At 42.4% G+C, this 11,615-nt stretch overlaps 1 protein-coding gene across 1 annotated transcript in view; it reads left to right on the top strand.

Annotated features, from left to right (window-relative positions):
• The window catches only part of GPR107 (G protein-coupled receptor 107), a 56,724-nt gene continuing 45,109 nt past the window's right edge, over positions 1-11,615 (top strand). The window contains exons 1-4 of the mRNA XM_061154408.1: positions 1-179; positions 10,607-10,729; positions 11,048-11,098; positions 11,346-11,425. Coding sequence (XP_061010391.1) covers positions 39-179; positions 10,607-10,729; positions 11,048-11,098; positions 11,346-11,425 — 395 coding nt within the window. The 5' untranslated portion in view covers positions 1-38. The remainder of the gene's footprint in view (positions 180-10,606; positions 10,730-11,047; positions 11,099-11,345; positions 11,426-11,615) is intronic.

The following is an 11,615-nucleotide window of genomic DNA, read 5'->3' as shown; positions in this document are numbered from 1 at the left end:
GGGCGGGAGAGGAAGCAGCTGGTGATGCTGGAACAAACATGGCCGCCCCGGCGCCCGTCGGCCCCTCGGGCTCCCGCAGTCCTCGGCTAGCCGCCGGCCTCCGGCTATTCCCAGTGTTGGGGCTGCTGCAGCTGCTGGCCGAGCCCGGCCTGGGCCGCGTCCACCACCTGGCGCTCAAGGTAAGGGCGACCAGGGCCCTGCAAGACCAGGGCGGGGGACAGAGGCGGAGGCCGCTCCCTGATGCTGAGGGGCAACTTTTGGCCCAGGGGAAGCGGGGGTGGGGGGTTGTCTGTGAGCGTTTGGGTTCCCGCCTCTATTCCCAGTCGCGGCCTCCCTCCTAGAGGGATCTGTTGGGAACTGTGGAAATGGCGGGAGTCCTCGGTCGGTCTGGAAAGGGTAGGAAGATTCGAGAGGGGAAGGGGCTGAACTGCGGCGTAACCCCGAAGGACTCTCAGGAGGCTGTGCTTGCAGTCCTGTTGGCCTCCCTGTCTTCCTTGCGGAGAGAAACTTGATCTTCCTCTTCCCTTTTATCTCCAACTTCTACCCCCGACTTCGCTCGTCCGCTGTCTCCTTTCGTCCATCCCCCTGGTGCCTGGCGGTTGGAAGGTGCGCGGAACCTTTGCCTCAGTTTCCCTGGTGGGCTTGGCAGTCTCTGGCCTGAGCAAAGCGAGCATCTCCAGGAGGAATTTCAAATCTCGCTTGAAATCCATTACCAGAAATTTAAGCCCAGCAATGAAAATATGTTTTTGATTAGAGGCCCTTTTTATCCCTCGCTTCTGTCATTGTCTGTCTAGGGAAGAAATTTACGATAGGCCTAGAATGAATCCTTTGTATCCTGCTTTTTAACTCAAAACATGCCTCTATGCGATTTAGCTGGTTACTATATGAGACCAGGAAAAATAAATCGTTGTGACCCAAAACCTTGTACATTATTTTCATTCTGTAAGGTATTCTTAGCAGAGTGAGGTTTGAGCAGTGAGAAAGTTTGCCTTATTAAAACCCAGTACATTAACAAAGCAATGTATTTTGTGACTGTAGAGTTTAAAGAATACAGGATCTGGATTAAAAAAACTTGTCTAGACCCATACTGTTATTTGTAAATAAAAATTATCCTGATTAAAGTGGTTGTCACCTGCAGGGAGAGAAGTGAGTCTTGTCTCCTTTTGAGAATATGTTGAAAGATATTGAATCTCTTCCCAGAAAATGCAGGTAGAAATGTAGGCAAAACTTCTTGGAGTTTATAGGGCTTTGTAATCCTGCTGAAGCTTATCCATAGGCCTTAGTCCCCAGGCCTGTGACTCCAAGTGACGAACTCCTAAAATTCTTTCACTTTATAGTTTAGAATCTTGAGTCTTAGGTGAAGTCATGTAACTGAGTTTTCGTAGCTTATAAATTCGAGCCAAAACTAATACTGAACCATGGATACACTGAACCATGTCTCTTGGCTTTGGGCGTGTCTAGAATTAAAATGTCAGATAGCCAGCATCATTAGGTAAATATTGACAATGTTGATATAGAAGGAAAAGTATACTACCCACAATGGGAGAAGCAACCTGAATTGGTGTAATTCTGGTGATTGATTTCTCCATATTGTGCTACATTGCTTAATGTTTTTCATCTTTGTTTTCTGAAATACTTGGTGCCCATTTCATAATCAATACTGTACTTGTTTCTCTTGTCTTAAACAGTCTGACATTTTGCCCAAGAAAGTGGAGTCACCTGAAGGGAGCCTGTCAGAGCAGCAACGTTAGATTGTCTTATTTTGCTTGAGATTGAGAGAGAGAATTTCAACCATACACCAAAATAGGCAGAATAGTATAGTGAATTCCCATGTAGCTGTAACCATTAACCAATGACTAATTCTGCCCTATCCCCACATGCATCCCTTCTCACTTGCATTCTTTATTTTTTAACTAGAAAACAAATCTTTTTTTTTCTGTTTAATGTGTTTACTTATGTGGCTGCCTCTGGTCTTAGTTGAAGCAAGTGAGGTGTCAGTTCCCTAACCATGATCGAACCAACATCCCCTGCACCACAAGGCAGAGTTTCAACCACCAGGTCACCAGAGAATCCCCCTTTCATTCTTTATTCAGTTTTCTCATTCCATGTTACATTTTCCATTATTCTTCTCGTCTTCTCAAATTCCTTGTCTTTTGTTTTTTAGATTCCTTAACTTTTGGTAACTCTTGAGGCAAAGTTTATATACATTAAAATTCATACATTGTTAATATACAATTCAGTGATTGTTGGTAAATTTACTGAGTTATGCAACTGTTACACAATCCAGCCATAGAACATTTCCATCACCCATGTAAGATCCCTTTTGTTGGTTTACAGTTAATTCCTAGTCTGACCTCCGACCCCAGACAACCACTAATCTACTTTGTGTCTATAGATTTGCCCTTTCTGGATGTTTCATATAAATGGAATCACACAGTATATGATCCTTTTTGTCTGGCTTCTTTTACTTATTTTATTGAGGTTCATCCATGTTGTACTGTGTAGTAGTAATTCATTCCTTTTAATGGCCAAACACTTTTTCATTGTATGAATATATCACCTATGCTTAGCCATTTACCAGTGACATTTGGACGTTTGGGTTTCCATTTTTGGCTGTTGTAATATTGCTGCAAACATTCACATGCAAGTCTTTGGGAAACATATGTTTTCATTTTGGAGGTGATAGCTAGGAGTGGAGTAGAATTGTTGGGTCATATGGTAGATAGCTTCCCAGGTGGCTCAGATGGTAAAGAATCCACCTACTAATGCAGGAGACACAAGAGACATGCATTTGATCCCTGGGTTGGGAAGATCCCCTGGAGTAAGAAATGGCAACCTGTTCCAGTATTCTTTGGGCATCCCTGGTGGCTCAGAAGGTAAAGAATCTGCCTGCAATTCGGGAGATTCGAGTTCGATCCTTGGGTTGGGAAGATCCCCTGGAGAAGGGAATGGCTACCTGCTCTAGTATTCTTGCCTGGGAAATCCCATGGACAGAGGAGCCTGGCGTGCTACAATCCATGGGGTCACAAAAGAGTTAGACACCACTGAGCGACTAACACTTTCACTTTTTTTTAAAATGGTAGATCTATATTTAACTTTTTAAGAAACTGCCAAAGAAAAAAAAAAAAAAGAAACTGCCAAAGTACTTTCTAAAACAACTGTACCATTTTGCAGTCCTACCAGCAATTTGTGAGGGTTCTGCTTTCTACATATTGTGCCAACATTTGTCCTTCTCATGTTATTTTCAGGTGAATCAAAGTCATCATATTGTTTGATCCTTAAAATCCATAAATGTTTCAGTATATGTTTCAGTATGTACCTATAAGAAATAGGGACTCTTAAAAGCATAACTGCAGTATCAGATGACACCCTTATGCTCGAAAGTGAAGAGGAACTAAAGAGCCTCTTGATGAAAGTGAAAGAGGAGCGTGAAAAAGCTGGCTTAAAACTCAACATTCAAAAACTAAGATCATGGCACCGGGTCCCATCACTTCATGGCAAATAGTTGTGGAAAAAATGGAAACAGTGATAGATTTTTTCTTGGGCTCCAAAATCACTGCAGATGGTGACTGCAGCCATGAAATTAAAAGACACTTGCTCCTTGGAAGAAAAGCTATGACCAACCTAGAGAGCATATTAAAAAGCAGAGACATTACTTTGCCAACAAAGGTCCGTCTAGTCAAAGCTGTGGTTTTTCCAGTAGTCATGTATGGATGTGAGAATTGGACCATAAAGAAGGCTGAGCACCGAAGAATTGATGCTTTTGAACTCTGGTGTTTCAGAAGACTCTTGAGGGTCCCTTGGACTGCAAGGAGATCAAACCAGTCAATCCTAAGGAAATCAATTCTGAATATTCATTGGAGGGACTGATGCTGAGACTGAAGCTCCACTTTGGCCACTTGATGAGAAGAACTGACTTACTGGAGAAGATGCTGACACTAGGAAAGATTGAAGGCAGGAGGAGAAGGGGACGACAGAGGATGAGATGGTTGGATGGCATCACTGACTCAATGCACACGAGTTTGAGCAAGCTCTGGGAGATGGTGAAGGACAGGGAAGCCTGGCGTGCTGCAGTCCATGGGATCGCAAAGAGTCAGACACCACTGAGTGACCGAACAACTATGTCATTTTAACAGAAAACAGGATAATGTTTAATATCATGAAATACCAAATCAGGTTCAATTTCCATTGGTCATAAATGGATTTAAACTTTTTAAAAATCAGAATCTAAATCGTGTCCTCACATTATGATAGGTTAATATGCCTCTTAAGTCTGTCTTGATCTAGGGAGGTCTCACTCCTTCCAGCTCCCCTGTACTGGATTTTGCTGATTATTTCCTCAGAGTGTAGTTTAGTATGTTCATCTGTGCTTCTGTCCTGTGTGGCCTAGATTTGCTGGATTATGTGTGTTTGTGTGTTTAAGAAAAACTAGAAATCCAGGCTTTCAAGTGAAACTAGCTAGCTCAAACTCAAATTTAAAAACAAAAACAAAGCACTGTGTTGGCCACATGTAGCACATTTGTGGGCCAGTGTAGTCAGTGGACCACAGTTGAGGAACTGTTTAAAGTAGAGAAGTGGCCAGGTAGGTGACCATAAGGTAGCTCCGTTAAATGTTACTCTGTTTTCTAAAATTCAGTTTGTGGGAAAAACTAGATTAACGTATCATCATCCCACTTGCTTTATATTTCAAGGCAGTCTAAAATCTGAAGTTATTGAGGAACATAAACCATTTCTTATGTTCTGATATTTAGTGAAAAGCTTAAAACAACTTTCTAAAAGTAAGGGGGAAAAGGAGAAAAATATAGTAGTTGTCTATAATGGTTATGGGAATTTTCTTTTTTCTTTTTTTTTTTTTTTTTAGTTTTGTCTCCAGATCTGCCCTTCTGAGCTCTGGACAAGTGTATCCAGTTTCCTAACCCCCATTTCCACTTAAGTGGCTCATAATCGTCTCTGTATGTTAGAAACATCCTCACCCTTCACCCTTAATCTGTATGTACTCTTTCTCCAGTTTTTCTTTTCTTGGTAACTGGGACCACCAGCTGCTCATTTTCTTAAGTCAGAAATGTTTTATCCTTATCTTCTCATCACCTGGTTTCATAGATTTGTGTTCTAAATACAAAGCTGTCCAGTCCATTCACTGCTGTCATCGCCAGTGTAACTATTAGGTCTAGGCCATCCTTGGACCAGGGAGGTCTCCTCATACCCGTTTTCCTAGCATCGTGTTAGTTCCTATTTTGTTTTGCAGCCTTATCTTCCTAAAAGCCAGAGCCAGTCACGGCGCTCCCCCTTAAGCCCATCGGTGGCGCCCTGTTGCCCTTGCGGGGCTCTCAGTCTCTGTGCCGGCCTCCTCTCTGCTGTCCGTGCTGCCTTTCTTTAGTTTCTTAGTTCATACGTGTGCACTTTGGTGAGTTTTTTAGATGTCTGAATGTACCTAGGTAACCAGCACCCAGGTCAAGAAGTGAGACTTTACTAATACCCCAGGAGCCCCCTTGGTTTTCTCTCCCAGTCACTAAAAGTCTTGAAATACCCAATACGCATCAAAACAGGAGAAAAAGTGAGGTCTTGTCCTGCTCACTTTTGTACGGTAAGGCTACATGAGTCTATAGTGGGGATCAGGCAGATCGATGGGGCAGGATGGGAAACACAGATAAGAGACTCTTCCTAGTGAAAACTTGATGTGCAGTAGAGGGGGCACTGTAGGGCAGTGAAAGTTAGATCGTTCTGAAGTGGTCTTGGGACAACTCGCTGGCTCTCCATGGGAGGAGGGGGGGAACAGATGCTTATCCTACAAACAAAGTATATTCCAGGTGAATTAAAGACTAAATGTGAAAACAGAATTCTAAAACTTTTAGAATAACATATCATGAATATTTTGGGGGCTTCCCTCAGTTGGTAAAGAATCCACCTGCAGTGCAGGAGACCCTAGTTCGGTTCTTGGGTCGGGAAGATCCACTGGAGAAGGGATAGGCTACCCACTCCAGTATTCTTAGGCTTCCCTTGTGGCTCATCTGGTAAAAAATCCACCTGCAATGCGAGAGACCTGGGTTTGATCCCTGGGTTGGGAAGATCCCCTGGAGAAGGGAAAGGCTACCCACTCCAGTATTCTGGCCTGGAGAATTCCACGAACCATACATGGGTCACAAAGAGGCGGACACAACTGAGCGACTTTGACTATCATGAGTATTTTAGACTTTGCAACAGAGAAGGGTGTATTTTAAAAGACATTTAAAATTATCAGGAATAAACATTGATTTTTTTTTTAAAGTTTTATTGGAATATAGTTGATGGACAGTGTTGTGTTAACGTCTGCTGAACAGCAGAGTGACTCGGTTATACGTATATATTTTCTTGTACATGTTGTTTACCATTATGGTTTATCATGGGATATTGACTACAGTTCCCTGAGTTATACAGTAGGTGCTTGTTGTTTATCCATCCTATGCTATATAGTAGTTTGCATCTATTAATTCCAAACTTTGAGTACTTCCCTCCCCCACTCCCCTGATAGATTTTTTTGAAGAGGAAAACTGTCAGGAATAAGGATTAGTAGATTTTCTCCTTCAAAATATAAAAAGACTTGTATAACAAAAGATACCACAGGTAAAAAAAAAAGACCAGGAAAAGATACTTGCAGCATCAAAGTCAAAGTTATTACCCAGAATATATAAAGAACTTAAGGAAAAAAATCCAAAAGGAAAATGGACATATGATGTTTATTTATTTAGTTTTCTAAATTTTTACTTTTTAGGTCACGCTCCCTGGCATGTGGGATCTTACTTTCTCAACCAGGATTGGAACCTGCAATGGAAGTGCAGAGTCTTAACCACTGGACTGCTGGGGAAGTCTGACATATGTGTTTTAAAAAAGCATTTTACAAAAGAAAAACTCAAATGGCTAATAAACCTAGATGAGATGCTCAAACTCATGAAGTATCAGGAAATGCAAACTGAATCAACATCGGCATTGATCTTCCCCCAAACTGGGAAAAATGAAATGTCTAATGACATCAAGGTTCAGTAAGGATGTAAGGAAAGTTTCCTATACTTTGGGAATTCATTTGGCAATTTCTAGTAAAATTGAAAATGTGCACACCCTGTGTCCTAGGATTTTCCATTTAGATGTATATACCCTTAATCCCCACCCAGATAATACATAAAGTATGTTCAAGGGGGGGCTTCCCTGGTGGTCCAGTGGTTGAGAATCCACCTTTCAATGCAAGGGACACCAGTTGGATCCCTGATCCGGGAAAGTCCCACATGCCACGGAGCAGCTGAGCCTGTGCATCACAGCTTCTGAGTCTGCATTCTAGAGCGTGAGAACCGCAACTGCTGAGCCCACTTGCTGCAGCTACTGAAGCCTGCACGCCCTGGAGCCCATGCTCCGCAACAGGAGAAGCCACTACAGCCAGAAGCTTGTGCACCACAACTAGAGAGTGGCCCCTGCTCGCCGCAACTGGAGAAAGCCTGTGTGCACCAGTGAAGACCCAGCACAGCCAGAGCATAAAGTAAATAATGAATACACCTTTAAAACAGCACAGAGTTTAAAGAAAAAAAATGTACAAGGAATTCTCGCAACAGTGTTGTCATAGCAAGTGGTTGGAAATTACCTGAATGCCCAGGAATGATTGGGATTTACCTGAATGCCCAGGTGATGCTTTGGGGAAATAGATGTACCATGATGTACATGCGATGGAACACAAGCATATAAAGTGAGGAACCAGAGCATGTTCAACGTGTCAACACAGATCGGGCCTCAGAGAATGCAATGCTGTCTGAAAAATGCAGGCTGCCAGATGTACACATACATTGTAACACAGTTTATCCAAATTTTAAAAACATCGTGATGCTGTATTGATGTTTATGGTTATGGATATGTCATGAGTTTGGGAATGGATGGTCGAGGGGAATAGAATTTATTCTCTTCCTCTTCCTGCTCCTTGCCCTCTGTTCTGATGGCTCTGAGGCAGCTTCGATGTAGACACGTCGTAACTGTGAGCAGTGGGTAGTTGGATATTTGTTACTCCGTTTACTTTTCTACAGCGAACGGGATTTTGAGCCTCCTGGGGGAAAGGGCTCTCTTGTCTCGCAGACCATTATTGCCCTTGGGGAGATTTCTGGCTTCCCTGTGGTGGAAGAAGAGGTTTCCTTATTCCTGGACAGTAAGGACTGGCTGTTAGGAGACTTTTTTTTTTTTGAGAGTGGGTCTTTTATCACTTCTTGGGCCTTAGTCACTAGTGGCATTTTGTAAGTACTGGTTTATTTACATTTGAATTAAATCAAAATTGAATGAGTGATTAGTGTGTTTGACCTTCTTGGTTCCTGTTAATCTGAAATTTTGTGTCTTCTATTTGTATAGTGAAATACAGTTTACAGAGTCCCTTCCTTATATATCTTATTTGATATGGTAACATGATCACTTAAAAGGGACTGTTGGAAATTAGGTTAGATGAGGGTCCTGCAATTAATATATTGCTGGCAAATGATAATTGTTGAAAATAACTATTTTTTAGTAATTATAAATTAGTACATGGTCTTTGTTAGGAATTTAGAAAATACAGATTCCTAACAAAGACCATGTACTAATTTATTTCTCATGTTAGCAAGGTAATGCTCAAAATACTTCAAGCTAGGCTTCGACAGTTCATGAACTGAGAAATTCCAGATGTACAGGCTGGATTTGGAAAAAGCAGAGGAACCAGAGATCGGATTGCCAGTGTTCTTTGGATCATAGAGAAAGCAAGGGAATTCCAAAAAAAATCTGCTTCATTGACTACACTAAAGCCTTTGTGTGGATCACAGTAAACTGGAAAACTCTTACAGAAATAGGAATACCAGACCACCTTACCTGTATCCTGAGAAACCTGTAGGCAGGACAAGAAGCAGGACAAGAAGCAACAGAACCTTACATGAACAACTAACTGGTTCAAAATTGGGAAAGGAGTACGTCAAGGCTGTATATTGTCACTCTGCTTATTTAACCTCTATACAAAGTATATCATGAGAAATGCTGGACTGGATGCCTTTCAAGCTGGAATCAAGATTGCTGGGAGAAATATCTACAACCTCAGATATGCAGATGATACCAGTCTAATGGCAGAAAGCAAAGAGGAACTGAAGAGCCTGTTGATGAAGGTGAAAGAGGAGAGTGAAAAAGCTGGCTTAAAATTCAACATTCAGTAAACTAAGATTATGGCTTCTGGTCACATCACTTCATGGCAAGCAGATGGGGAAAAGTGGAAACAGTGACAGATTTTATTTTCTTGGGCTCCAAAATCACTGTGGATGGTGACTGCTGCCATGAAATTGAAAGACATTTGCTCCTTGGAAGAAAAACTGACAAACCTAGACAGTGTATTAAAAAGCAGACATCCCTTTGCCAACAAAGGTCCATACAGTCAAAGCTGTGATTTTTCCTGTAGTTGTATATGGATGTGAGAGTTAGACCATGAGGAAGGCAGAGCACCAAAGAACTGATGCTTTTGAATTGTGGTGCCCTGGACAGCAAGGAGATCAAACCAGTCAAGCCTAAAGAAAATTGTCCTGAATATTCGTTGGAAGGCCTGATGCTGAAGCTGCAGTACTTTGGCAACTTGATGCAAAGAGCCAACTCCTTTGAAAAGACCCTGATGCTGGGAAAGATTGAAGGCAGGAGGAGAAGGGGACGATGGAAGATGAGATGGTTGGATGGCATCAGTGACTCAATGGGCATGAGTTTGAGGCAACTCTGGTAGATGGTGAAGGACAGGGAAGCCTGGTGTGCTGCAGTCCATGGGGTTGCAAAGAGTCAGACATGACTGAGTGACTGAACAACAAAGTGAAAGAAACAATGAATGGAATTTTAAAATACAAATGGAAAACAAACACTAGTAAAAATAATGATGTGGATTTGGGGAAGAACCAAATCCAAGTTTTAGAAAAATACTTAGCCTAGTGCCTTGTATTTAGGATCTATGTGATAACTGTGAACATTTGGGCAGATAATTCCCAATATGAAATTCATGACTTTACACAACGTGAAGTGCCTCTGTGGAACCTCAGCTTTGGGAGTATTCACTGATCCCATTGTTCTGTTGACCTTAACAGTTTGTGGACTGAGCTGAGATTGGAGTCACAGCTCTTGAGACAGTTTCAAGTACTGGGCAGGTGTCCCTTGTTGTCCTTCGGGGGAAGGAGCCAGGCGTATTCCTGGAGCAGCTTTGGCCACTTCTCCCTCCCCACCCCCCCTCCCTGTTTTGAGTGCCTGCTGGATGCCAGGCCTTGTACTTGAAGGAAGGATAGGAGGATGACCAAAACATTGTTCCTCCTTTCCTGGAATTCACATTCCAGCAGGCCATCGAGTCTGCCCCCGGGACCCTTCCAAATGCACTGGACTGAATCGAATCTATTGTGTGTTTCACTCTGCAAAATTGTTGCTGTCGTATGAATTTCTGATGAGTCTTCTTCAGCTTTTGGAGCAAGATCAGGTCCCACAGTGGTCAATATTACTGAGTATATGGAGACATTGGTTAGCTGACGGGGAACTAGATATCGCAGTTTTCCAAGCAAATGAACAGGTTTACTAATCAACTTCTCCAGATTACTAATTCTTCTACTGCACATCTTTTCAGGATGATGTGAGGCATAAGGTTCATCTGAACACCTTTGGATTCTTCAAGAATGGGTACATGAAGGTGAATGTCAGTAGCCTTTCAGTGAATGAACCTAAAGGAGCCACAGACAAGGACTCAACTGTAAGTGCCTTTCCAGGAGCAAGGGTAAACCCTTTTCTGTTGCTTAGGTAAGAGTGTCCCCCATTGTAAAATATGAATATTAGAATATGGAAAAAATTAAACTCGTGAGCAGGCATCAGTAGTTTTATTTTTTTAACGCTGAAGTTGCAATTCTTGAATAATTTCACTTTCAACTGATCCTTCTTACAAAATACATCCTAAGAAAACTGAGAGGAAGGCCAGGCCAAAATAATCACTTTTTCTGTTCTTGTGCTAAGAAAGGTATGGACGTCGGGGCATCAGTGGTAATTCACTTCTACTGTTTTCACCTCCTCTTAGATTGGATTCAGCCTAGACCGAACAAAGAATGATGGATTTTCTTCTTATCTGGTGAGCATCAAGTGCGTGACCTGAGCGCTCCCTACACTTGAGCCCAAGGCCCTGGGTGGGAACACCCTGCTGCTGTCAGTGCTGTTTCGTGAGGTGGCAGCTTCGACTTCTAAGTGTCTCTGAGCACCCACAGTTGTGTTTTTTGAGTGGGGGCTGGGCCACTTACTTGCTTTGTTCATGAAAACTTTTTGTTGTTGTTCTAGTGTGACTGAATAACATGATGTATACTTGGGTCTTCCTTTCTCAGGATGAAGATGTGAATTATTGTATTTTAAAGAAACAGTCTGCCTCTGTCACCCTTTTAATCCTAAACATCTCCAGAAGTGAGTAAGTAATGCTAATAATCCTTCAGTTCAACCCTCGAGTAAAGTTGGGGGGAGTTCGGCAATTAAGCTAAGATGTGTATTGCCTTCCACACGCCAAATACTTTGCCGAGTGCTGGCGATTACAAACAAGACGACGAAGGTGGAGGTGCAGTCCTGGAGGAGCTCTAGATGAGTGAGGGAGACAGAACAGC

The sequence above is a fragment of the Dama dama genome, chromosome 11 (genome assembly GCF_033118175.1).
Source record: "Dama dama isolate Ldn47 chromosome 11, ASM3311817v1, whole genome shotgun sequence".
In the NCBI taxonomy this organism is placed as follows: Eukaryota; Metazoa; Chordata; class Mammalia; order Artiodactyla; family Cervidae; genus Dama; species Dama dama.
The sequence above is the reverse complement of the archived record's forward strand: the minus strand, read 5'-3'. Positions and strand labels throughout refer to the sequence as shown.